The following is a 27,738-nucleotide window of genomic DNA, read 5'->3' as shown; positions in this document are numbered from 1 at the left end:
GTGAGGTTATATGTTGTCTTTGTGTCATTAGATGTGATTAGTCATCTGTCACTTCAGAAACATCACTGTTTCACCCATGGTGCTGCCCAGACCCCACAGGGTCATAGGTCACACATAACATACTCACCATATGCTTTCTAAACTCTGAAAAATTCTCAATTCTGAAGCCAACAGGCTCCACGGATCTTGGATAAAGGATGGTGCACCTATGATAGTGAAGAATCAGAGATAACCTAAATGTCCATCAACAAGTGACTAGTTAAATACACACGGTCATCCACAGAATGAAATTCTGTGAGGCCATTAAAAGCCTAAGGGAGATGCATATTTATTGACAAGAAAATGAGTGCGTAGTATAAAGTGAAATTTAAAAAGCAAGAGACAGACTAGCATACATATTTGATCTAAATAATAAAAGACATATCCAGATCTGGCTTCATGTGCAAATGTAGAGAGGACCAACAGGAGGGATAAGCACCCAGATGCCAGCAGTGGTGACCTCCGGGGAGGACAGTTTACCTTCTTTGTCTACACTTCTGCTACAGTTTTTCTTTTTAACATGAACCGGTATAACCTAATAACCAGAAGGAAAAATACAAACAAGAATGATGCTTTCAATTAAACAAAACCGAAGCTTCTCTGAAAGGGCGTCACACGTACAGATCCCATTCAGAGACCACACAGAAGTGGGATTGAGACACCTGTCTCCACAGATTCAGGCCCACCAAGATACTAGGGGCACTGCAGAGCGCACACTGGCAGACAGACCCCCAACAGCATGTAGCAAGCAGCCTCAGTTGCTTGGCACAAAGCTGTTAACAATTTGTGTCCCACGGCGGACTCCTCTGTCTCCACAACAGTACCTCAGGGCCACATCTTTTAAGCAGAGCTCACCTTCCCCTGTGAACAACCATGTTTTCTCATGACAGATCAATTTCAACCTTGGGCTATATTAACAGAGGTTGAGCATTCAGAAGGAGCGAGAATGTACCAATTAAGAGTTCAGGTTCAGGACATAGATGTTGGCTTGAGTGATAGCCTCAGACTTACCATTGACTAGCTGTGTGTTTACTGGAAGTTCTTTAACCTCTCTGTGCTTCAATTTGCTCCTTTGTAAAATGGGGCTAAATAACAATTCCCATGCTGTAAGTAGGTTGTGAAAATTAAACAAGTAGATAAGTTAAAAAAAAAAAAAAAAAAGGACTCAGTGCATAGTGAAATTCAATACACTTTCCATTTTCCATACTGATCACACCAAGTTTGCAGTTGTGTGGTCAGATCTAGGAGTGAGCATTTAAGAGGAATAAGGCCACAGCCAAGGGAGAGATACCGGATGGGAAAAGCAGTCCAGATGACATCATGTGAGAAACCAGGGAGCTTGGAGGAGAAACACTTGAGGAGGAAAATGATCACTATCTTCTAATACCTGACAGATCAATTTCAACCTTGGGCCATATTAACAGAGGCTGAGCATCCAGAAGGAGGGAGAATATAACAATTAAGAGTTCAGGTTCAGGACATGAGTGTTTGCTTGGGTGATAGTCCCAGACTTACCACTGACTAGCCTCAATGGCTATGATCAGCTGCTCTGAGATGACCATTTCTATACACACAGACTGACTTTGGTCTTGTCCAATGAACTCCTTAGAAGAAATTCCGTGGACAAGAAGCACCATGGTCATCTATCACCCTGACCTGGACTTTATTATGAGCAAGAACCAACCAATAGAAGCTAGAAGGTAGATTCCCACTGCAGAGAAGGAAAAACTTCCCTAAGAGGTAGTGAGCTCCTTGTCAGCGGAGGTATTCAAGCAGAGGTTGAAAAGCTCTTAGCAGAGCATCTAAATGGTCAATGCTCTGAATGATATTGAAAGTGACAATCTATGAATTGCTTTAATTCAATGCTGCTGTCCCTCAAACAGGGTTAGAATCCCTTTTAGAACTTCCCATGGGTTCAATAGCACATGCCTTTGAATAGACCCAAGAGTGATGGCTCTTCAACCCATGAGGGTGGTTTCAATTGAGAGGAAAGAGCTTTCAGGTTGCTGAGCACCAAGTCTAGTGACTGAACTGGGGGTGTTAAATCACAGTCTAGTTCTGTGCTGTGAAGTAACAGGTCTGTTTCCCTGCTTCCCTGGTAAATTCACTCTGGGGACAAGTCATACTCTAAACTGCCTAGTTCATTTCATCAAATGCCACCTTTGTTCCATCTCTTCCATTAGGCTGGAAACCCTGAAAAGGCCCAGACCATGTCTAAAAAACCCTCCAGGGCCCTCCCCATGGCCTAGTACAGTTCTGAGCATAGAGTGGGTATTAAATACACTTGCCCTCATTGGTGATTTCCATACACTCAGGGCCTCAGGGACTCTGGCTGTATTTCAACCTCCAATAGGCTGCCCTCAGCATTAGAATCCAGCAGCAGCAGGCAGACCCATCCCAGCAGGGCTGACCTAATCCAGGTCAGATGTTCTCGCCTCAAAGATTTCTTGTAAGCCAAGTTACCCAAAACAAAACTCAGATAAGCGAGGAAAAGCCCAGACATTTCACCCATCGTATTTTTGCAGCTCAAGTCCACAGAAAGACTGGTTAGACATCTCCCTTTATTTAGCTCACCCATGCCTCAGTTTACCTTTCATCATGTGGCCCTGTTTCTCAGTCATGGCTCATTCAAAACAGGACAAGTGGAAGGAGGAGGTCACTGTGGTCACTGGACATCCCAATACGCTGGGAGGTTTCCCGGGTACCTCAGACAGATCACGGACTTCCTGAGCCAAGATAATCACCCAGGCTCAAAACGAAACCACATACTGGCTTTGGCCAGAATGTTCTCATGCACTGTATAGACCAGGCGTCCCCAAACTTTTTACACAGGGGGCCAGTTCACTGTCCCTCAGACCGTTGGATGGCCACCACATACTGTGCTCCTCTCACTGACCACCAATGAAAGAGACGCCCCTTCCTGAAGTGCGGCGGGGGGCCGGAAAAATGGCCTCGGGGGCCGCAACCGGCCGTAGTTTGGGGACACCTGGTATAGACAGAGAGGTTCCAGTCAAAGCCTTTGGGGGTAAGAAAAAATAACTACATGTTTCCATGGCAGCAGAGAGAGCAGAAAAGGGCAACGCACCACACTGGCTAACATGGACCCAACACTCTCCTGAGTTTTCATAACCATGGTAGTCAGGTATGCGAGGGGGAATATGGAGGTGGCTCCCCAAGATGGGTGAATAACGGGGCTTAGATCCCTAGTGGAGCCGCTTGGCTGTGTTATCTACTCAGGTCACCATGAGAAGACTCCACTCCAACTCAAAGCAGGAAGAAATTTGAGCTTTGACCTCAGTCAAGGCCTCTCTGAAAATCAATTAAGAGCATGATACTAACTAACCCTTGAACGCATAATGTGCCAATGGATAGGTGGTCACCTGAAAATATCTGGGGGCAATAAACCAGAGGAGGAGGAGGATTCATCTTCATCTGGGTTCTTGGCAGAGAATTCCCTGAATAGCGGCCAGGTATGCCCCACCCTCTCGGTGGCCAACTCCACACTAGAGACGATGCACCATGCCATTGTGGGTCACTGGGCCGGCCCCGAGAACATCACCTCACCCCAAGCTCAGTAGGAAGGCTTCCCTGGAGAAGGTGAACCATCTACCCACAAAAATGTAAGAACACAAGGACCTGCCCCTGCCCCCCGAGTGTCCTGTTCTAATTTTGGGGACACAGAGATATCCTAAGGCCCACCAGTCTCATAAATCAGTTCCCCTGAGCTTCTGTGGGTGCTCACAAAACTAAGTGCTTGGACCAGTGAACCTGGGGACCAGGGCTGGACAACGATGACCTCCCGGGTGTGTACTCCTGGGCACTGGGTCAATTTCACATCAACTGTCAAAGACCGTATCTAGACACGTTCCATCAAAAGCCAGAGTGGTCCAGACAACCCAACAATTCCCTATATACACAACACGCGATGCCCCCTCCAGAGCCCCACAAATCAGCATCCCTCCAGTGCCACCATGTTTTCACTGCGGGTGTACCCCCTCCTGACGTTCGCACGGGCTCAGGCAGCCCATCCCAATCTCCCCAGCACAACACAAAAATGTAGCAGGCACACACCACAGCCCACCCCCCTACCAAGTCAGAGCCAGGGGGCCTCCTGACCCCCAAACCCCAGACTCACCGCTGGAGCAGTCGGGCCCTCCCCAGCCGGGCTCGCAGTGGCAGGTGTCCGGGGAAACGCAGCGGCCATGCACACACTCCTCCGTACACAGGGCTGAGGGGACACGGGGAGAGAGGAAGAACCAGAACAAACAGTGAAAACCAACCATCTGGTCAAGGAGTATAATCTATTTTGTCACAGATCCCTGGTGCCCAGGGACGCTCAGAACGCATCACCAGCTTGGGGGAAAATCAAGCTACACCTGACCTGAGTCATTTAATTAACTCCAGAATGCATCCTATAAGAGTACATTTCATCCCAGCCTCATTTCCTAAAATGAAACTCCAAGCTGGAGAAACGGTAACTTCGCTGGCTTTTCGAGAACATTTCCTCCAGCATTTAACAGCAGAGACCTCCACAAACCTCAGCTCCTAAATCCACGCCCCTGCTCTCTTTCCCCATCTGCTCAGGAAATGACCGGTTCCTTGCATCTTGTGCTTTCTCCAGTTTCCTTCTGCAGAGGCCCCAAAACATATCAGCCTGCCTGAAAAGAAGGTCCCTTCTCACTTTCCCCCCACCTTTCTGCCCTCCTCCCCAAATGTCCCTATTTTGGGGCTCTCAAATGTCAGCAAATCTGCAAAGCACACCCATGCAGAGGAAGAAAAGCAACAGCTAATTATAAAAAAGTAATTAAGAAAGACATCCACGATGATGATAATTGTAATTAGAAAGTAGCTGGCAATTTCTTATCACGCAGTTGAATGCTGCAGCCTCCTGAGGTGGGAGGTTACAGCGGCAGGTAGTTTCCCTCAACCACTCTCGTGCCGAGGCTTATTGACAGCAGTTTGAGGAAGGGAAATTATTTTTCTCCTCCTTTGACAGAATCCATGTTTCCTCAAGGTCATCTTTTGCTCCTGAAAGATCTGCCCCACCATCTAAGCCATCAGCGAAAGATTACAGAAAGCCCCCATGTGCCACCCTCACCAAGTCTGAAAGCTCAGGGAATCAGCAGCTCCCATCAATCCTGTCAATTTCTTAGACGAGATCTAGATGAAGATATTTTCTTTTTTTTTTCCTGAAAGCAAGAGACTTCTCTCTGCCCAGTACTGGCCTGGACTAGGGGAGCAGATGGCCCCCTTTGGTGGCCTCACACCCACTACCTGGCCTAAATGCCCTCTGGGAAGACGTTGGGTTAGACAACAAGGCTCATTTTATGGCGGGTGTGATCCTCTGGCCCTTCTTAAGCGCAGAAGCCAACCCTGAAGCCGCTGCCTTAGCTTTGCCCAGGCCCCCCAGTAAGACAGACCCCAGAAGAGCCATTTCAGATGCCCCACTGGTCAGTGGTCTGGAGTCAGCCTTTCCATTGCAAGCCTGGGATGTGGTGTGTCTGGAGATCCCTAGTACCTGGGACCTTCTGATTGGTACAAGGAGCCTTCAGGGAGGGTTGTAGTACTTCCCCAGTGCTGGAAGTGGCTATCCCAGTGCTGGAGAACCCACTGGGCCTTGATTCGGGGGGCGAGCACCCCTTAAAACCACAATGTGCTGCTCACGTGGCAGCTAGCAAGACCGTCACTCCTGCTGCCCAGGCTTCCCCTGTTCCCACTGGACTTTCCAAACAAGCTCAAACGGGCCAATGCCCCCAGGACACCCCAATGTCCATCCTCTGGCTCCCCATGGGATGCCAGTCCCTTGGCCCAGCCAGCTCCCAGCCCTGGCCTCAGCTACTCCCTCTCCCTCATCCCCACCCCGAGGCTGAGATCTCCGCATGCTCTACAGCTGGGCCCATCTGTGTTACAGCTCGTCACATTAGCTCAATGACTCCGCCAACTGCTTGCTGAATGCAGAGAGCAGGAGCTCCATCCCTGGGATCTCTGCCAAGGGTGGTGAAATCAAGCAGTGACTTGCAAACCTGCCGATCGTCAGGGCTCGAAGAGACCTCAGAGACAATCATGCCCTGGCCCTTTGTGTTGTACCTGGAGAAGCTGAGGCATGAGGTTCATAGCCCCATGGGTGTGTGTGGCCTCTCAGCCAGGGAGGAAGCAGCTTGGGGCTGGAGGGGCTCCTGGAGACAGAAGGCCTCTGAAGACGGACACAGCCCAAGGCTGCGGGGCCTTCACATTTTGCTCAGGCTAGACATCGTCCCCTGCCCACATGGCTCTGGGGCTGGCGGTGGGGCAATTCCAGAGGGAACAGCAGAGGGGTGCTGTGACAGGCCCCCAAGAGGGTCAGTGGTGACCAGAGACAGAGGACAGAGGAGCTGCTTCAACATGCTCAGTGCCATGCAGGTTAGGGACAGGGTGGAGGGCGGGCAATTTGAGAAGGCAGACCACTGAGTGACCTGCCCGCCCCCGTCCCTACCCCTACAGACCCAGCCCATCCGCCTACCTCCTGTGCCCTCTCCAAGCTGGGAGGGAACGGCCTTTCTGGTGCTCGAAGCAAGCTCCACACTGCACTGCCTTTTCCCTTGGTCTGTTCCCGAAGCCCCAGAGACCCGCAGGACAGTCTGTGGAGCATCATCCCCCACACTGCAGACACAGCCCCCAGCTCAGCCCTGTGTCCGGTCCCCGAACCCTGGTGAGGACCCTGCTAAGGCAGCAGCTTCGCAGTCAGCGTCTATGCTATGCATGGAGGACGGTCTCCCCACAATCCCTTAGCTTGACCCCAGGATGCAGGTGCATCTCCCTCCCTTCCTCATCATCCTGATATTTTGCCTGCACTGTTTGCTTGTCAAAACCTCAATCCATTAATATTTCATAGGTGTTGTTTAGACAGTGTCGTTTGAAGCATGAAATATTGATAGCAAATACCTGAGGCTCAGACTGCCACATTTGGCAATTGGGCCACTGCATGTTTGGACATGCAGTGCGGAGGGGCCGGGGTGCTGCGGGGAGAGTCTCCCAGGGAGGGTGGAGGCGGCCATCCCTGGCGCTGGGGTGGCCAACTCCTATGCCAGCAGCTGCCAGCCTCTCTCCAGAGGCCTGGGGTTACTCCGCTGCTGCTCCTAGAGCATGTGGGTCCTCTAAGCTCTTTCAGATCACAGAGCCCACGGCAGTGACTGGCTGGGAGGGGCTGGGTTAGGGTGCTGCCACCTTGGCCTCCTTCTTGGAAACTTACAGGGCGTTTTGTCAAGTCCCTCTTCACACTGCTGCATATCTACCTGCTGTCATGGAAAGGGGACTGGATGGGCTCTGACAGCACCAGCCGTGTGATGGGGCCAGCCACTCCTGGCCCCAACAAGAAATATGAACTGCCCTCTCACCACCCTGCCTTAGTCCTGCTTCTGACCCCCCTGCGTGCTAGAAGCCTTCTTGGCAAGCAGCAGGACATACAGGGGTTGAGAGTAGACCGCACCCAGAATGCCGGCTCTGGCCCAGAGATGCGCCTTGGATGAGTTACCCCCATCTCCGTGTCAGCCCCATCTGTTCAGCTGGGAGACAGTGGCAGGATGGGCCTCACAGGCTGTGTGAGGACTGAATGAGTTGATCAAGCGCCCAGAGCAGATCAACTGGAAATGCCATATAGAAAATGCCATGTGAACCTTGCTGTTGTTAGCAGAGTCTCCTGGGCCCCGAGTACAGGCTCCTTGTGAGGCCCGAGCCTCCTTCATCCTCCACTCCCTCCCGCCCTTCATTGAGGTCCTGAACACATGACGAGTGGTCTGCAGGGACCTGCGGACAGATCCCTGGTTAGGGCAGTGCTGCTGGAGGGCAGTGCCATCTCCAGCCCTGGCAGGAGAGGACAAGGTGGTAGACGTTGGGATGACCTAAGTTTAAATTCCACATCTGCCAATTACAATTACAGTTACAGGATAATCAACAATTAACCTTTCATGCCTCAGCTTTTCACTCTGTAAAATGGGGACAATAGTAGTGCCTACTTTACGGGTTGCTGCAAAGATTAAAATGAAATAAAACATGTAAAGTTCTTACACCAGTGCCTGGCACGTAGGCACACAGTAAGTACTCAATAAGCATGTGATGCGATCGCCATTTCTCTCTTGCACTCACTCCTCTGCCCCCTTCTCTCTCTCTCTCTCTCTCTCTCTCTCTCACACACACACACACACACACACAAACACACACACACACACACACACACAAACGCTGTGGATTGTGGACTCAATGTCTAACACAGCTTCCAGCTGCTGCCATTTTTGCTGCTTCCTGTGCACTACCATTTTCTGAGCACCTGCTATGTGCCAGGCCTTAGGGCCTTGACACACACTCCATCAGCCTCTGGCAAAGGCCATCCCAGCACACATTGAGGGAGCTAACTATGTCAGCACTGCCTCTCCTTTGAGGACCTCCAGCTCCTGGGGGACAGACACTGCTTCCCACTCATCCTTTTTAAACCCTCATGGTTTCTGGTACACAGTAGGTACTCAATGCTTGTGAGCCCCACACTCGTCCGCCCCAGCAAAGAATACCACACAGCTCATGTGAGAAAGGCATGCCCGTTTTCCCCAAGCTCAGCCTCAGAGCTCAATCAGAGAAGTCATCAAATCTGTGGACTTGTCCCTTGGCTCAGGCTGTTTCTGGCCCTGCGGGACCAGGGTGATCAGGGGTTGTGAGGATGGTGGTGTGGGGCTGCAGAATAAATCCAGCCTTGGGTGTCAGGGGGCCCTGATTTGTGTCTACAAGCATCTCTCTCGGTGATGTCAGTAACTCACCGTCCTCTCTGGGCCCTGCAAGTTCACTGACAAATCAAGATTCAACCAGATAAAGTTTTAAGTCCCATGTAGCTAAGAATCCCCTCCATCTGTCCTCCTGCCCACACACTCCAGGACACACCTGGATTGCTGCCATTGCTCTGGTTCCCCTTCCTGGCCCCCAAGCCCCAGCCCCTTTCTATCACAGGAACTCCTGGTTTCTTTCCTCTGTTGCTTTGGAAATGGCACTGGAAGAGCCGCCAACTCTCGGCCTCGGTCTCTTGTCCACAAAACAAGGGCATTAGAGCACATCACCCTTAAGGGCCTTCCATGGCTGACATCCCTTGACGCTTCTCTTCTGACTTAGGGATGCTGTGACTCCAGCACACCCTGCCTTAGAGAGCTGCAGCTTGAAACACTTCCACCGAGCTCCCTAGCCCTGGGTCAAAGCTCCCTAGCCCTGGCCACCAAAGCCGGGCACAGCCTCCGTCATCCAGCCATACCACGAAGCCAGGAAGGGTAAGGTTCCTCTACCACCCTATTTGCACATGATAGAGAGTGAAAGATTTTTCCACAAGAACCCCTCTACCCCATCCACAGGAACGATGACCAACCCCTTCTTTCTCTCGATCTCCATGGCACTCAGTGGAGGGTGGTTGCCCATTTGGTGGGCACACGTGACCTCCTGCCATTTCTCCTTTCAGTGTTAGTCCAGACCATTATTGATCTGGACCAAAAGAACCCCACACCACCATCCTCAAGACCTCTGACCACTCTGGTCCCGCAGGGCTGAAAATAGCCTGAGCCAAGAGTCAGGTCCAGAGATTTGACACTTTCTCTGTGGCTAAGTTCTGAGACTGAGCTCGGGGAAAAGCAGCATGCCTTTCTTGTGAGCTTTGTGAGGGTAAGCCCAGAGTCTGAAACATCCTTGTATCTCCCCATGGGCCATGCATACAGATACTCCATATGTGGCTGTCGGTTGACTCCTCCCAGTGATACTGACAAGCCAGGGAGGAGGATGAGGAGGCAGAGGGTGAGATGGGGTGGGGGACAGGAAACTATTCAGCCTGGAGAAGGAAGTACTAGATGGGGGCAGCTCATGGGCAGCTGACCAGGCTGAAAGCCCGATAGAGATGCTGGAGCCATTCAATCCCAGACAGAAAAGGAACGCAAGGGACCAAGTGACAAGGAAGCCGATATCAGCCTAACCCAAGGCAAGGCTTTCAAACACTCGAAAGGGTTCGGCATCTCACAGGGCTGTTGTACAGGTAGGGAGCATCCCACCATGATCACGCCAGGGACAGAGGACTGACGTGCGCACACTGCAGGGCGGGTGTACTCTGCCAATCGTGGCGGATCCGGCTGGCTGCCTATTTTTGTAAATGAAGTTCTGTTGGAACGCAGCCACGCCCAGTCTCTTACAGACTGTGTACGGCTGCTTCTGCACTACAAGGACAGAGTTGAGTGGGTTGTCACTAACACTGACATTTTGCAAAGTCTAAAATATTTACTATCTGGTGCTTCATGGGGGAGGCGGCCCCCATGAAGTAATTCTGAGGTTAGAGGGCTCCTGGTCTGGTGGGAGACAGGACTACGGGACACAGAAGGTTTCTTTCTCCCCTTCCTCCTTCCATCATGTACGTACTACCTGGGATGACCAGATGGCAAAACAAGGCCAAAAAGAGGCGCTCAGAAAATATGAAATGATGCCAGTCCTACTTTCTAAAGCAGCACTCCGGGGCTACCCAAAGGAGCAAGGGCTGTCAAGCTGGGAAGCAGAGCCGTGCAGCGGCCGTGCAAGCTGACTGAGCACTGCATTCCACCCCTCTTTCCTCCTGGGGAATCTGGATGACTTCGCAAACATTTGTGTTGCAATCGATGGTCTTATTTGGTAGACACTAGGGACCATGAGGTGAGTGCAAAGAGGAAGAAAGGCCACACGAGAAGTCCTTTCTCGGCCTGGCACTTGCCAGGTACTGAGTACACACAGCCCCCGCGGAGTCCCGGAGGTGGGTGTTAGCACTGCTCCGTTTATGCTTGGGAAACTGAACCACAGGAAAGGCTAAGTAACTTGTGCAAATTCACGCAGCCAGCAACTCAATGTGCTAGATCAGAATGTCTTCACCTTTTTTCCTTTCAAGGCTTTTTAGACATTTTTTTTCCTAATTACTCCCTCTCATGAAATTCTAATAACGGATACACTGGATATCTGTGCCTTGTATATAATCTGCTTCGGAACTCACTTCTGCCCCTGGCAAAGCACATGCTAGAGATTCTCTGTCTGTCCTGCTCACACCGTTCTCCATCTCCTCCGCCTTCCTCTGTGCCCGGAGAAGCTGATCTACATGGATGGCTTCCTCGCCCTCTGGCTTCTGGATGGGTTCAGTCCCTGGGAAATAGCAGCAGGCGGCGGGAAGGCGGGCAGGAGGTGAGGCTGGGGCGTGGGTGGCAGCGGTGGTGATCCTCCCCTCCAGCTAAAGGTTCCGGGGGTTGCTTCCCGTCCGGGGGTGGTTGTGGCTCTCCTCTACTGCTAGCCTTGAATGCTGCACCATTTCTTACTGGTTTTCCTTAACCCTTAACCCCTCCCCTGCCTTTATAAATCATGTTATTATTAAACTCTCCTCACTGATCCTCCTTACCATGCCATCTGTTTCTTGGATGGGACCCTAACTGGTCCAGGAGCCAAGCCGAGGTTTGCACCCACACGTGTGATGCCAAAAGGCTGCTCTCGCAGGGTGAGATGGGTAAGTTCCAGCAGCTGCAGCAGCTCTGTCACTGACTTGCTGCGAGAACTTAGCTGAGCCCCTCCCTCCTCGGGGTCTGTTTGTCCGTCTGTGAAATGAAAGGGTTGGATGACAGGATCTAAATGCTCCCTCCAGCTCTGGGAGTAAAGGGTTCCACGAGAGCAACTGCCAACTTTTTTGGCTGACTGATTCAAGCTAAGTCTGAGAGGAATTTGTTCCACAAACGCAGACACAGAGCTTGGCCCGGGAACAAACATGTTTGGAGGGGCAGATGGAAGGCCAGGGCATCAGTCCTGGGGCAGCGGGTGAGCTTACATAAGCAGGCCAGGACCCAGGACAGCGATCTTGGCATCAAGCAAAGGTGTGTGTGCGTCAGACTTGGGGTCTCCTCTGCAATCAAGCTGTTCAGACGACACTGGCCCTTCCCTGACCAAAGGCGGCCCCATCTGCTACCCCTAGCCCATGAAAGCCCTCTGAATCAATTCTCCCTTCTATCTGCCCTCCACCCAAGATGACCCCTAAGTCCCTGAGGTGTCTGTGGTCATATATCTTGTCTCGAAGTTTGCAAATGGTATTACTAGTTAATGGAACTATAAAAATTACGTACATGAAAAGGTCAGGATAAATAAAGACAACTTATATTCCCCCTGGCCAACTAGCCTGACATTCAGCTAAGACCAAAGACAGCTAGGTGGGGCAGGGAAAGGGTGGTCGCCTCCCAGAATCCCCTGGGTTATCGCCTCCAGAGCCGCCCCAAACCCAGTCTCCTCAGTGCTCCAAGGCAAATTGATCAGTCCGTCATTAGCATTCCTGGCAAGAGCCTCAGATCAGGTTGTCATTGGATTCCGCTTGGAAATAAAATGACCTACAGCCAAGTGGACCCAGGTGCCAATTCTGAGGTGGCAGGCTTAGCATGAGTGATTCTGCCATGCCCAAGGTCACACAGCCCACGTACACGTATTAGAGTGTGTCTGTCTGTAGCGGGGCTCGGGGAAACAGTTCAGCAGATGCGTACCACTCACTCCTGTACGTTCCCAGCCCTCAGTCCCCTCCACGGCCAGGAAGAATCAAAATGGCTGGTCCTTACTCTCGGTCCATCTAGAGTTGGCTTCTAATTGCTGTGGCCACATCTGTCTCCCAGATATGAAGAGGCAATTCTTTTTTAACAAGCAGCACTTCCCCAGCAAGGCTGATAAGCTGGAAGGACATTAAAGGTCAAACACTCTCCTGAGCTGTGGGACTAGGGCCTGACCCCGACCCAGACTGCCGAGCTGGCCCAGAGCTACTCCCTCACTACCTTTTTTTTTTTTTTTTTTTTTTTTGCTGAGATGGAGTCTGACTCTGGTATAATCTTGACTCACTGCAACCTCCGCCTCCCAGGTTTAAGTGATTCTCCTGCCTCAGCCTCCCAAGTAGCTGGGATTACAGAGGCGTGCACCACCACGCCCAGCTAACTTTTATGTTGTTAGTAGAGATGAGGTTTCACCATGTTGGTCAGGCTGGTCTCAAACTCCTGACCTCAAGTGATCTGCCCGCCTCAGCCTCCCAAAGTGCTGGGATTACAGATGTGAGCCACTGCCTGGCTCACCACTCCCCTTTAATTCGGTAGTGCCCTTGCTGATTTGTATTCCAAGGCAGCATAGCATTAAAAGTCAAGGTCCCTGCTCTGCCACCCATTAGCTGCATGTCCTTGAGCCACCTCTCTGGTCCTCAGTTTCCCCCTCTGTAGAATGGCTGCTGACTCGGTTATTGCAGAGTATGAGTTACCTGATGCAAAGTACCTAGAACAACAGGTTACACCTGTTGCTTTCTTTTTAAAATGTTGCTGCTGCTGTTATTAATATTCCTCTTCTGAGGACTGGGCTGGGGAGCTGGGCACCATGGCCCCTGAGCATGTGGAGGCTCGCTTCCAGCTCGGAGGGCAGTGTGGCCTGTGTTACGCAGGGAGTGGGTGGGGAGGGAGGAGCACTGGTCAAACTAGAGGGGCTGGAGCTGGGAGCCGGGAAGGAGACGCTGTCCAGGGTCAACTCACTGGGGAATGATCATCCACCCAGGGCGGCCCTGGGCACAGCCCTTTCCGTTTCTGGTCCTCGGAGAAGAGGAGCATGGAAAGAAAGAAGGCCCGGTCCCATCTTCAGGCCCTTTCTCTCACAGAGCCCCAGTGGTTGTGCTTCTGGAGGGGAATGTGTGCTTGCACCCCAGGGGCCCCCTGGCCCCGCACACCCTCTGCTCACTCATGTGAGTCCCAAGCATGTGTGCATTCACCCCACTGCATTTCCCAGGCACCTCCTGTGGGCTGGGCTCTGTGGGCAGGGGTTAGAAAGAGGAGTTCAAAGTGCACAGAGGGCCAGGCCTTGCCCTGCCTCCTGGTCTTCTGGGCAGTGAATCCACCCCCTGCCAGTCCTGACCCTTCCCCTAACAGGCAGGGGCCTGGAGTGGCACAGGGAGAATTCTCTCAGGCACCCCATGCAGAGCTGTCTGATGAGGGACAAGGGCTGCACTCCAGGTCCCAGAGGTCAGGATGTAAGGTCGGAGAAGACACGGGGGCCAGGCTGTCTGGATTCAAGTTTGGGTTCAGCTGCGTCCTAGTTGTAAGCAGTGGGTTACTCAGGCAAGTTATTTAACCACCTTCAGTCCTTTTCACCTTCGACATATGGACAATGGTCCCTTACCTCCTAAGTCCATTGCAGGACTAAAGCATTAACACCTGTAAACTGCTGACAGCAATGCCTGGCACATGGGACCCTCACTATTGTTTTTCAAAGTCATCCATTCCTCTGAGCACTCACTCAAGAAAAAAGCATTTATTAAGCACCTACTATGTGCCAGATGCTGTGCTAGGTGCTGGGAATACCATAAGCAAATCAGGCAGTTTCTTTTTTCGTGGCACCAATAACCTGATGGCAGGAAAGGGAGACAGCACCTGAATGAGTGAGTGGCTGGGTGGGTGTGTGAGTGGGTGGGTGGGTGGGCGAGTGGATGGGCGAGCGTATGAGCGAGCGTGTGGGTGGGTGTGTGGGTAGGTAGGTGAGCAGGCACATAAACCAGTGAGTGAGCGGGTGAGCAGGCAGGTGGGTAGGTGAGCTGGTGAGCAAGGGCACTGAAACATGACTGGTGCTGAAATCACAGGCAGTTCAGAGAGCAGGAGGGGCCCTGAGAGTAGACACTTCTTTCACATGTTGGGGGACAGGGGAAGATGCGGGAAGAGCTTCACAGAGAAGGTGACACATGTCTGCATGACTCCTTCACTTCCTTCAGCCGCTGCTCACTTCCCCAGCCTGGCACTCCCTGCCTGCTGCCCTCTCATCTTGGGCAGTGGAACTTCAGGTTGTGAATGAGCTACCGCCCTCCCCACATTGGACCTTCAGAGCCTGGAACTCCATCCACCACCTGCATCTCCAGCTCCCCACCACTTACTTGTGTTACATTTCACATAAACTTGGATGCCACTTCCTCCAGGAAGCTTCCCCTGATTGCACTGCCCACCCCCTCCCCCCAGGATGGACAAGGGCCCCTCACTGCTCCCACCATATCTGGTTTGCCCCATAGGCCACAGCACTGACTTCTCTTTACTACTTGTCTGTCTTCCATACCCCTATGAAGGCAAGGAAGGAACTATGTCCCAGTACCTAGCATGACGCCAGCACATGGTGGGTGTTCAATAAATATTAATATATGCTGATCAAACGAGCATCTGAATCTGCAGAGGCTCCCTCTCCCTCATCAGGGCCCTAACTGTACTACTGTGGGCCACGCCCATCAGGTTGGAGGTGAATACATAATTAAGCTATGGGACCAGGGCCATGCCGAGTCCCAAATCCCTAGACAGCAAAATGCTCTTTAGAAAAATTCCAGTGACTCTATGACCAGACACTTCTCAAAAGACGACATATATGAGGCCAACAAACATATGAAAAAATGCTCATCATCACTGGTCATTAGAGAAATGCAAATCAAAACCACATTGAGATACCATCTCATGCCAGTTAGAATGGCAATCATTTAAAAATCTGGAGACAACAGATGCTGGAGAGGATGTAGAGAAATAGGAACACTTTTATACTGTTGGTGGGAGTGTAAATTAGTGCAACCACTGTGGAAGACAGTGTGGTGATTTCTCAAGGATCTAGAAATAGAAATTCCATTCTACCCAGCAATCCCATTACTGGGTATATAGCCAAAGGATTATAAATCATTCTATTACAAAGACATATACACACGTATGTTCATCACGGCACTCTACAATAGCAAAGACCTGGAACCAACCCAAATGCCCATCGATGATAGACTGGACAGGGAAAATGTGGCACATACACACCATGGAATACTGTGCAGCCATAAAAAACGATGAGTTTCTATCCTTTGCAGGGATGTGGATAAAGCTGGAAATCATCATTCTCAGCAAACTGACACAAGAACAGAAAACCAAACACCTCATGTTCTCACTCATAGGCTGGTGTTGAACAATGAGAACACGTGGACTCAGGGAGGGCAGCATCACACACTGGGGTCTGTTGTTGGGCGGGCTAGAGGGACAGCGGCAGGGTAGAAAGGGATAACGTAGGGAGAAATGCTGGATGTGGATGAGGGGGATGGAGGCAGCAGACCACCTTGTTATCTAAGTACCTATGCAACAACCCTGTATGAGCTGCACATGTACCCCAGAACCTAAAGTACAATTTAAAAAAAAGAAAAGAAAAATTCCAGTGACTCTCCATCAAAGCCTACAGTCTGGCCTCCCCAGTAATGAAGCCCTGGGGGCCCTCTGTCATCAAATGCCAGTGTCAGATTACAAAATCCCCTGAGGACCTCTCTTGTAATGCTACTAATCACCCCAAGATATCAGCCTGCCTCACCTCAACATGGCTTAACAGTTAATAATTGTTTTTCAATTAAAATTGTCAACTTGTCAGAACGTTCCTATTGGGATCCCACATAAAGCGATCACGTCCAACCACTGGGCCTGATGGAAGCTCCCGCCTTGCAGTCAATTCCCTGAATTGATGCCGCGGACTTGGATCTGGCCGTGGCCTGCTCCTGGTACCCCAGCCTTCCTTGCTGAGTAAAGGATTTTCTCCGCTTAGCTGTTCGAGCCACCAATCCCATATCCCTGCAAGGAGCAACAGCTTTTCCACTTGTTAATGATGTTGGAGCATACGGCCTGAGTCAGCAACCCCCCCACCCCACCCCGCCCCACCACACACCACCCAGGAAAATCTTTTTCTGGGTCTTTTTTTTCCCCATTTGATAGATGCCAGACTTTCTCCAGAAAGACACATTCCAAGTGATTGATTTTTTTCTTTAGGAAATTGATCCTTACCACCTACGAGGAAAGCAAAACATGAGGCTTGTCAAGCCTTTTTTTTTTTTTTTTAATGCTCTGATTTAAAAACCCTTCCCCTTGCTTCTGCCTTGCAACTTGCGTTCCCCAAAGGAGCTGGCCTCTCCTCAAGGAGACACACGACAGAGTCCCCGAGGAGACGGCGCTGGGAAGATGAAAAGGAGGACGGATGGTGCCCACCGCCTGCCCTCCATCAGGGAGGCCCCAGGCAGAGAGAAGTGGTTAGGCACCTGGGCTTTGGGTTGGACAGACCTGGGTTTGAGTCCCCGTTCTACTAAGCTAGCTATGTGGCCTTGAGTCAGTTAAAATTACCTGACATCACGAACCTGTTCACCGTATGTGAAGTTGGACTCATTGCATTATCCAGATAAAGGATTGTGAGAGGTAAATAACACCTGTGAAGTGCCTGGCAGAGTGAGTTCCCAGCAAGGACCCCAGAAATCCCAACGCTTCCTATCATCATGGGCTGTGGAGAAGGGAGCACATTTGTGAGACCCAAGCATGCTGAATTCAGGGACTTCAGCAGACTCAGAACCAAGCGTCTAGGGACAGAAGGGGCTAAGTATTAAAACAGTCGCCACTTCCACCACACCCACTCCAGTGCTGGCAGCCCCTCTCCCTCATCCCATGCCAAACCTCTACCCAGATGCTTCTGCTGGCAGCAAACACAGGCACTCTGTTCCAGCCTCACCCCATTGTATCGGAGTCCTCACGTGAGAATGGCTCTCTCCAACCCCAGGGTCTTTACACGTGCTGTTCTCCCCATCCCCCACCCACCCCTCTTCCCACCTCCTCACCCGGCTAACTCATCTCTCCGGTCTCACTTTAAATGTTCCCTACTTTAGGAAGCTGTCCCTGGCTCCCCTCGATCGGTTAGATGTTTCTGACATGTGCTCCCCTAGGGTCTGCCCTACCCCATCGTAGGGTCCCACGTCACTGCTTTTGTTTGGTTATCTTCAACTCTGAAAACGGGATGCTGTTTCTCTTGCCATCTCCTCAGCACCCAGTTCAGTAGTGGCACACAGCGGAAGCTTAATAAACACTTGCTGAATGTGTGAATGAGCGAATCAATGAAGCCCCTTTCAATTATAAGCAGCTCTGATTACTACAAGCTCTTTGCTTCACTGAGCTGAAATCCGCCTCCTTGAACTTCCACATATCAGTGCCAAAGTCTCCCCTTTCCGGCTCCCCAGACACATTTCATTTTGATCCCACATGACAAGCCTTCAGGGGATTTTTCTCTATTTGGATCTCATAGAAGTTAGAGTGACAGGAACTCACGGTTTCTGAGCGGGGTGTGGCGGGGACAGTGCTCAGCCGTGGAGAGATGTCCTTCCTTCAAAGTTAGCCTTATTGTCCTGGGGACTGCAGCAAGGCTGCTGCCCCATCCCGCTCCATGAAGCCCATCCTAAGGTTTAGGAAAGCTATCACTGCCACATCCCCAGCAGTGAGCAGCCCGTGGTCCAGCTGGTTATAAATCTTATTCTAGTAAGAAGCTAAATCAGGAGCTACTTAGCACCACCGATTTAGCACTTTAATAAATGTAACACAAGGCGGATGTGAGAGGCCGCTCCTGGTCACCCCTCCATCCTGCCCCTGCTTTCCCTCCCAGGACCTGTGCCCAGCCTGCGGGCCCCTGACGTCCCTTGCAGTCTCAGGGAGTTTGCGCTTTTATGGATTGGTCCTTATCAGAACCACCTCCTTTCCACGATGTCGGTTTCATTTGCTTCTCGCTGAGTTGTGTTTACGAATTCCCTGCCTCTCAGGAACTTCCACTCCTTTGAAAAGCCTCTTTAACACCCCTGGCCTGAGAGTCTAGAGGCCTCCACCCGTCCGTGTCCCAGCTCGGTGGTTAACTTGTCAGGTGGACGGATCACTCTCTTGGCCAGAACAGTGCAGGAGCGAGCAGGAGGAGACAGACTCCCAGAGCCCTTGCAGGCTCACATTCTGTGACCTGGGGATGTCCAGTTTCCCCTAACCAGAGCTTGAGAAGCTCATTTCCATCCTCCCCATCCCTAACTACCCCCCCCGCCCGAGTCAAGCCCAAAGAGTGTCCCTCCATGTCCAATAGCTCTATTTGAACATTTCATTCGTGCACCTTATTTCTAAATAACTTTTTATTTTTAAAATCACCCAGCTTGGCAGTGGCACACAGCAGAGGCTTAATAAACATTTGCTGAATGTGAGAATGAGCAAATCAATGAAGCCCCTTTCAATTATGAGCAGCTCTGGTTACTACAAGCTCTATCGCTTCACTGAGCTGAAATCTGCCTCCTTGAACTTCCACGTATTGGTGCCAAATCAGTGGTGCTTCCACCTCACTGCTTCTAAGCCAGGATTCAAACCCCAGGCTGGGCAGCCCCAAAGCCCACACTCCCCCAACTCTCCCATGCAGCCTGTCTAGCAAGCCCAAGTCTGCAGGGCAGCTGGGTACAGAAGGACGCTGGCCCACGGGCTGGGTGAGCAGGGAAGGCTTCCTAGCAGAGGAGGAGACCTCCAGTGCAGTGACATGAAGCACCTCATCGAGCAGATCCAGGTCGTGGAAACAGAACCCTGACCGGGTCTCTCCTCTGAACTCCGGTGGTCAAATTAGGGTCCCCAGGGCAAAGGACATGCCATCCTTTTGGCCCATGGGACTTAGGGTAAGGAAAGCAGACATTCCATCCTGTCCCACCCTGGCTCACCCTGCAGGATGCCCCTGCCCATCACCCGCTTCCCACGCTTTCTCCCTCATCCGGCCCTGCAGCTATACAGAGAAACAGCTTTGCTTCCCCTGGGGGCCCCTCACTTCCCTTGCAGTCCCACGGAATCCATCCTTTTATGGATTCATTGAGGTGAGGATGGGCAGGCACTCTGTTCTCTCCTGAGCATTTCACCCAGGGGTCTGACTCTGTGTCTTTGGGGAAAAGCGCCCCCTCAATATATCTGAACTTGGACGAATGTGTAAGGTCATTTACTGCAGGGCTGTTTGCAATAGCAAAAGCCTAGAAATAACCTAACTTTCCATACTCGTAAACTATGGTACAGCCACACAGTGGAATGCTATGCAGTCACAAAAAGGAATCAGAGAGCTCTTCAGATACTGAAAAAGTGCACAACCCTAGAGCTAAAGTGAAAAAAAAAATACAGAGAATTTAGAATATGCTACATTTGTGTAGGAATGTTAAAGCATAGGGGATGAATACATGTGTCTATTTCCTTGTATATGCATAAAGTATCTCCAGAAAGATGCCCAAAACTGGTACTACTGATTTCCTCCAGGAAGGGGGGTCTGGGAGAAAATTTATACTGCGCACCCTTTGATAACTGTTAAAGTTTGAGCCAGGAGAATGTGTTACCTGTGCAGAAAATAACCATTAAAACTACCAAAAAAAAAGGCCCATTTTCCTGAAGGCATCTGCTAACACAGAAAGGGTCCTCTGGTAGAAGAAACGCGCAGCATCCATAAACTTATCAATCTCAAGTGAGTGTGACTTACTAAGGCAGAGCTCCGAGGGAAGCGGAGTCGGGACTGATGAGCTTTGAGGAAGGTTTGTGCCAGTCAAGGGCCCACACCTTGGCCACTGCCTGAAGGTCAGTTCTGCTGCTGAGTTAGGGCCCGAGGCGTCACCTCCCCAGCAATGGCCTGGTCTCTGTCACACCCAGCCCAGCCCAGCGCAGCACAACAGCGGGTCCCTTGAGGCCGGCAGAGCAGGGGCGGTGGCAGCTGCAGCAAGGTTCTAGCAGCTGCTGGTCTCAGCACAACACCTCGAGCCCCCGTAAAGCATAATTGCCCAGCGCCCCCAGGTGATGTTTGCTCCTGTAGCACACTCAGAGCAGAATCGATTTCTTCCAATAAGACCCCGGTTTTCCCTTATCCAACTTTCATCAACCTCCTCTTGCAAGATGCCTTCTCCCTTCCTTTTCCCACTTTTTTTTTTACTTCTCTTCCACTGTGCTGACTCTTCACCTTCCTTTTCTCCCCTTCCTTCTTAATTCACAGCCCTGCTCTAAGCCTCTCCCTGGGGCAGGGCCAGGCACAGAAGCCACAAAGCTGGCCCTTCCTCCCTCCCTCCCCCTTTTCTCCTCTCCTCTCTTCTTCCCTCCTTCCTTTCTGCAATGTCATTGATGGTTCTTCATCCAAGTCTAGTCGTTCTGGCCCTTTGGGGGGTCGGGGAAAAGGGAGGGAGGAGGAGGAGGGCAGAGGCTGCTGGCTGTGCCAGCTGGCCCTGTCATCTCAGGGAGAGCCCCCCCAGGGGAGACGAGAGTCATAACGAAGCAGGGAAGGAAGCTGATGAGACCCTTGAGAGGCCACTGCAGCCCAGCAGAGAGGAGGGTGCCAACACCACGCCGGGTCCCCAAACCCCTTTCCTCTCTCCACTCACGGTGCAGCCCGTTCCCTGTCGGAATGTCGGGCTATCTCCACGCCGCTCCCAGCCACCTTCCTTCCAGGCACAGCCCCTGCCCCTGCCCTCAACACATCCTGCCCAGGACTGCAGCTGGCGGCCCAGCTGCCACCCTCCTCTGCATCACAGTTCTGGTGACATGTGGCTCCTAACTAGTCTCAAATTCCTCAGAGCGGGGAACCGGGTCTTCTTTAACTAGGCCCTGCCCCTTTCTCCCAAGGCTGACCTGTCACCTAGCACAGTTACATGAGGAAGACATTTGGCAGGTGTTTGCAGAAAGGAAGAAGAAAAAGGAGGGAGGGAAGGAAGGAAGGAGGGAGGGACAGAGGGAGAGGAAGGAAGGAAGGAAGGGAGGGAGGGAGGGAGGGAGGAATGACAGACCAAACAGGTTTCTGCCTGGGAGTCTTCAGAGCATATAATAGTTGCTATTCATCCAGTGCTTCATCATTTCTAAGGCACATTTAGGTTTGTCGTTTCATTTGCTTTTCCAACTCCCCTAAGAAGTAGGCAAGACAGGTCTGTTATTACCTCCACTTTAGAGATGGGAACAGTGAGGTTCAAAGACATGAAGGACTTGACCAAGGTCATCCATGCTGGATCTGGTCCAGAGCCCAGAGCTCCTGGGATGCCCCTGGCACTTGGCACAGCCTCTTTCATGACCTGTAGCGTTCTCCGGGCCTGACTCCTAGAGCAGCTGGCATGATTAATTGCCTCCTGGCAGGCTGGGGGCTCATCTAGTGGCCTAGGCTACCAGCCACTGAAGGGCAGAGACCCCTGTCTGCTGTCCCTCCCAGTCCACAGGTGCAGCCCACAGCCTGGTGTTGCAGAGTGGCCAGTGGACCCTTACTGGTCACTAAGAACCTTAATTGCTGCCAGGCCCTGCCGTAGAGAGCTATGCCGGGATGGGGACCGGGGAGCCTGGGCTTCATACCCTGCCCCAGGTGAGTGACTCCACAGTGCTGCTGGCGTGTCTGGTGCTTGGGAACACACGTGTCTGAAAACTAGAAAGCCTGAAAAGGCAGGACGCTGATTTTTTCCTGGGGGCAGAACAGTAGAGGAAACGTGACAAAGAATTCAACCCTTTAAACACCTAACTAATGTTGCTTCTTCCACCCCTGCCCAGAGCCCCTGCAGAGGGCAAGAATGCCACACACTCCACAAAACATTTCACCAAAGCAACAAAACACTATCAGGCCCAGAGTGGCACGTGTGGGTTGCCATGGAGTCCGACGAGTCCTCGGAAGCCAGCAGTCAGGGCCACGGCCCGTGTGCTCCCCGCAGCTCTTTACACACCCACGTGCAAACACAGCCCAATGCCGACATCCCCCTTTCTTCCAGGGCCAGAGCTAGGGCCTCCGGGATGGCAAGATCACCCAACCCAGAGTTGGAAGATGTGACTTTGTGACCCAAGTGAATGTCACTTCTCAGAGCTCCCATTCTCTCATCTGGAAAATGAGGGTGATGAGGCTTTCCTGTGCCACGGGCAGCATGATGTGTATGCATGCAAGTGCTTTGCAGAGAATATAAAGTGTGGTAGGAGAGCCGAGAGGTTAGACTGTGGGCCCTAGAGCTGGGGTTCCTGTGTTCAAATTCCAGCTCCAGCGTTTTTAACTAGGCAACCAGCTAGTTACTAGGGCAACTCACTCACTGCTGGATAAGACAATTCCCCACGTGTGTGAGAACAAGTAGCTGACAGGCACCGTGGGAAAAGGTGACTCTGGCCATGGCAAAGGGAGGAGAAAGGGTGGAAGATAACCAGAGGGGAGGTCTCAGGCACCAGACCAGCCTTCCGCCTTCCCCGCACTTCACATTTCGCAAAGGCTCCTCTTTCCCCGTGATCTCGCTTTTCTGCTCCCCTCCCCACTTGCAGTTGAAGAGTCAGGATGATTTGTCAGACATGAACAGATGAGAACCCTAAGCAGCTCAGAGGATGTAGGTGAGTTGCCCAGGGTCACACAAAGGCAGTGTCACAGCCAGAAGCCAGTACAGCAAAGCCCACTTTGGCCAGGCACCGTGCAAGGCACGGTGGGTACCAAAATGTGCCCCAATCTTAGCTCTGGAAAAGGCACATCCAGAGAGGGAGTCAGAGTCGATGAAGCGTCATCGCAAAGCATGAGTCCTGTTCCCACGAGGCAAGGGTGTGAGCCCCAAGGGAGTGAACGCGAAGGGCAACAGCCACCAGGACACAGCCTTGCAGTCCCAGGGCCTAACGTTGCTATCTGCAGCCACAATGATGGCGGCACATCCCTCAGCGCCTGGCTCCAGGCTCTTGCCTGCTTTGGCTCTGGTCTAGCTGGTGATGCCATGGTCACAGGTTCTTACTCTGGTGGGAGACCCCATGGGATCTGGCTGCACCCACTTCTTCCATTCCATCCCTACCACCTCCTCTTCCAGCCCTCTACCCTCTGGCCACAAGCATCATCTAGTTGCTTAGTAGCACAAAACTCCTTTCCATCTCAAGGTTTTCATCCATGCCATCCCCCCACCCCAGGAGCTCCCTTCCCACCCCCAGGCTTTACATCTGAACCCTTCAGGTCTGATTCCATAACCCTTCCCTGACCCCCATCCCACCTTCCCATCTGAAGGAGGTCTCCCTGGTACATTAGCTCTCAGCACTCCATGCCACCCATTGAAAATGTCCTTCTCAATTTATTTGGGGGTGGCTATTAACAGCCTCTCTCACCAGGCTGCCAGCATCATGGAGACGGACACCTCATCTCTTTTCTTCACTCCCAACATCCACCTCCCAGCCCCAACACTGAGCCCAGGGCACAATAAGCACTCAATACTTACTGCCCAGATTTTTTTAAAAAAGATGTTGTTTAGTCATTTGCGTGGCTTTGTTCAATGGATAACCCTCTTGTCTGAAAGAACGCAGTAATTACTGTGAGAGGGACACCACCAAAATAAACACTTCCCTGCCTCTCTGCCCCCTTGGGATTAAATGCAAATAATACCTTGTACTTCATGTAACAAAGTAAAAATCTGACTCCTGTTAGAGCCACACTTAACTTTGTTAGGTGGTAGGCAAGTGCCGTTATCCTTGGCATGATGCCCAGGGAAGGGAAGGGATTTGCCCAGCTTCACACAGACATAAACAGAAGCATGGAGAACAAAGTGGGGCTGTCACCTTCTGCCTTGATCAAGCCAGACCTGCAGCCTCTTTGACATTCAAGAGGGAGAGCCTGAGAATAGTGACTTGCTGAGCTGTGAGCTCCCTGAGTGAAGGGTCATGTCTGTTTTATAAATACCTGTCTTGTCAGCACCTAGCCCACAGCCTGGCACATAAGAGGTGCTTGAAAACCCACTGGTAAAGCAACAAACGATGCCTGCCCTGGAAAAGAATATATAGGTTGGGGTGGGGGCAGGGAGAATGGAGACAGGTTTCTAAACATCTGAGAAGCTGCTATGTGAAACAGGGAAATCATTTCTGGGACCAAAATAAACAGCTTTCTTTTACTAAGAACAGTCCAGACTCACATGGGCTCCCATAAGAGATAGTGAGTTCCCTGTAAACCAAGGTAATCAAACTGAGCCTGGACAAGCATCTCTGCGGCGATGACAGCAGCAGGGCCTCCACATGGCACATCACTGTGAGACCTGTTTACATACCAAGAGCGGGAATGGCGGCCCAGAGGCTGGGGTAGAAATTAGCATCCAAAGAGCTGTGCCTAGGTTCAGAGAGCTGCAGGGTCCCACCTAACTCTGAGAAAGTGTGATTCTCTCATCTGGGTGCAGAGAAGCACTAGGATTCACCCCCACGTCTCCCAATTTGCAGCCCAGTCCCATGGACATGAGCCCCGGGGTTTGGGATCAGAAAGTCTCAGGACTCAGCTTTGAGCCTCAGCTGTTCCATTTGACTTCCAGCCTTTGTTCTCCCCATGACTTTGCTGGGGGTCAGAAAACTGAACCTCCACCCATAAAACCACCCTGATGCTCACTGTCCCCTTCATACATCTTTCCTTTCCTCCTCCACTGGGGCACAATCTCACCCAGTCGCCCCCAAGTCTAGCCTGGTGGTGCTGGGGCAGCTGTCTCCCTGAGAGCCATCTGCCAGGTGGCCCCACCTTCCCTAGCACATGGCGGTCCTTGTGCAGAGGGGACAAAGTGCAGCTAGAGGGGGCTCAGCTGGGCCCAGAGACAAAGGAGAAGGGGGAGGTGGCCGCCTGGGGATTGAGTGCCAATCCCAGCTGCCTCTGAAGATCTGATGGTCTGAGGTAGCTGCTTCCCAGCCTCTCCTCTCAGTAGGTACAATAAGAAGACTCAAATGGTCTCCACCCAAAGAAAAGTGAAATTCATGAAGCAGCAGAAAGTAGGCGTGGCCAAGGGAATGCCAGGCAGAAAAGTGGTTCTGATCTCCAGCCGGCTCGGCTTCCGTGGTCAGAGGCCATCGCCACTGGACACCAGCACAAAAGGCTCAATGGGCTTCGATCTGCTAGCTGGTGCCCAGGGCCATTTCTAGGGAGCGGGAACCAAAAGAAAGTGACATCCAAAGACTGAATCAGCCTTTCTGCTGCCAGAGATTAATGAGAAAGGCTCCCTGACTTTTGGGGGAGCTACTTTGATTTCCTCAAAGCCCTTTCCTGGTAGACACTGAAATGGTTAATAAACCCTGTTAATTCTTGTTAGCTCCACAGGGACATAGAGACATTCAGACTCAAATCCTGCCTTGGAGGCCGGGCGCGGTGGCTCAAGCCTGTAATCCCAGCACTTTGGGAGGCCGAGGCGGGTGGATCACGAGGTCGAGAGATCGAGACCATCCTGGTCAACATGGTGAAACCCCGTCTCTACTAAAAGTGCAAAAAATTAGCTGGGCATGGTGGCACGTGCCTATAATCCCAGCTACTCAGGAGGTTGAGGCAGGAGAACTGCCTGACCCCAGGAGGCGGAGGTTGCAGTGAGCCGAGATCGCGCCATTGCACTCCAGCCTGGGTAACAAGGGCGAAACTCCGTCTCAAAAAAAAAAAAAAAAAAAAAAAAAAATCCTGCCTTGGGGACCTTCAGGACAACTCCACCAAGGAGGCACGGGGGTGAACAGGTAACAATAACATAATGCTACACAGAGCCCAGCAGGTGACTAGCAGGGGCACCCTGAGTCCGCTCTGGGCTCCTGGAGAGACAGCGGTTTCTTCCGGCTAGGGAGATGGTGGCCTTTAGGCTGCGCCCCATCCCCACAAGCCAGGGAACCAGGGGCAAGGCCGGAGCCACAGGCTGCACCCCTCCCTGCTGGGACACCCTGGTGCTGGGCTTGGGCAACCCACCGAAGGCCAACCTGCTCAGAGCGGCTGTGATATCTGGATTGTGGAGACTCCAGTTGGGATGTCCTGGTAACAGAAGGTGTGATCAGGATGGGGGACAGAGCTGGCTTCGGACAGATCAAGTTTTGTTTTGTGTTTTTGAGATAGTCTCTGTTGCCCAGCTCACTGCAACCTCCACCTCCTGGGTTCAAGGGATTCTCCTGTGTCAGCCTCCGGAATAGCTGGGAATACAGGCTCCTGCCACCACACACACCAGCTACATTTTGTATTTTTTAGTAGAGAGGGGGTTTCACCATGTGGGCCAGGCTGGTCTTGAACTCCTGACCTCAGGTGATCTGCCCACCTTGGCCTCCCAAAGTGCTGGGATTACAGGCATGAGCCACCACGCCCGGCCCAGATCAAGTTTTAAAGGTGGGAGGGCACCAGTACCCTTCAACTGTGTAAATCTCTACCCATCCAAAGGAGCATGAAGAGAAATGTCACTTCCCTGGGAAACAAAACTACATTTTAGCAGTATCCTTCTGGAGATCAGAAAATCACCCAGTGGCATCTCCCTAATGGGAAAATCCCTGGCATGTCAGTGGGAGAGATACTGAGAGGTCCTGAGACAGCAATTTATACAATGCCTTTTTCCTCAAAAGCACACCCTCTGCAAGAAAAAAAAAAAAATTTAAAAAGCATACCCTCTGCAAGAAAAATAAATAAATAAATAAATAAACAATTTAAAAAGCATACCCTCTGCTAACACCACATTCAGAGATCTGCCTCCTTCCAGGTCTGGCACGGTTTCTAGGAAAGAGACTTGGCTTTGGAGTCAGACAGACCTGAGCCTGAATCTTCTCTCTTCCGGTTCCCAGCTCAGTGACCTCTGGCCACTCACATGACCTCTCTATGCTTCTGCCTCCTCCTCTGGGAAATGGGAAACACAGGGCCCACTGTGAAGTACTTCTGTAAGAATGGAGGCTGAAAGGCTGTGTGTGGTGGCTCACACTTGTAATCCCAGCACTTTGAGAGGTTGAGGCTAATGAGTCACCTGAGGTCTGGGGTTCGAGATCAGCCTGCCCAATATGGTGAAACCCTGTCTGTACTAAAAATACATAAATTAGCTGGGCATGAAGACACGTGCCTGTAATCCCAGCTACTGGGGAGGCTGAGGCAGCAGAATCACTTGAACCCGGGAGGCAGAGATTGCAGTGAGCCAAAATGGTG

At 51.7% G+C, this 27,738-nt stretch overlaps 1 protein-coding gene across 19 annotated transcripts in view; it reads right to left on the bottom strand.

Moving 5' to 3' along the window:
• MEGF11 (multiple EGF like domains 11) overlaps positions 1–27,738 on the bottom strand; it is a 398,263-nt gene that overhangs the window by 204,441 nt on the left and 166,084 nt on the right. For all 19 annotated transcript variants that reach the window (XR_012516094.1, XM_074392772.1, XM_039468640.2 and 16 more), the window contains one exon: positions 4,175–4,267. Coding sequence is in view for 18 of the 19 variants with exons in the window: in XM_074392772.1 (XP_074248873.1) it covers positions 4,175–4,267 (93 nt within the window). In the remaining variant the exon portion in view is untranslated. The remainder of the gene's footprint in view (positions 1–4,174; positions 4,268–27,738) is intronic.

This window comes from Saimiri boliviensis, chromosome 2, assembly GCF_048565385.1.
Source record: "Saimiri boliviensis isolate mSaiBol1 chromosome 2, mSaiBol1.pri, whole genome shotgun sequence".
Lineage (NCBI taxonomy): Eukaryota > Metazoa > Chordata > Mammalia > Primates > Cebidae > Saimiri > Saimiri boliviensis.
The sequence above is the reverse complement of the archived record's forward strand: the minus strand, read 5'-3'. Positions and strand labels throughout refer to the sequence as shown.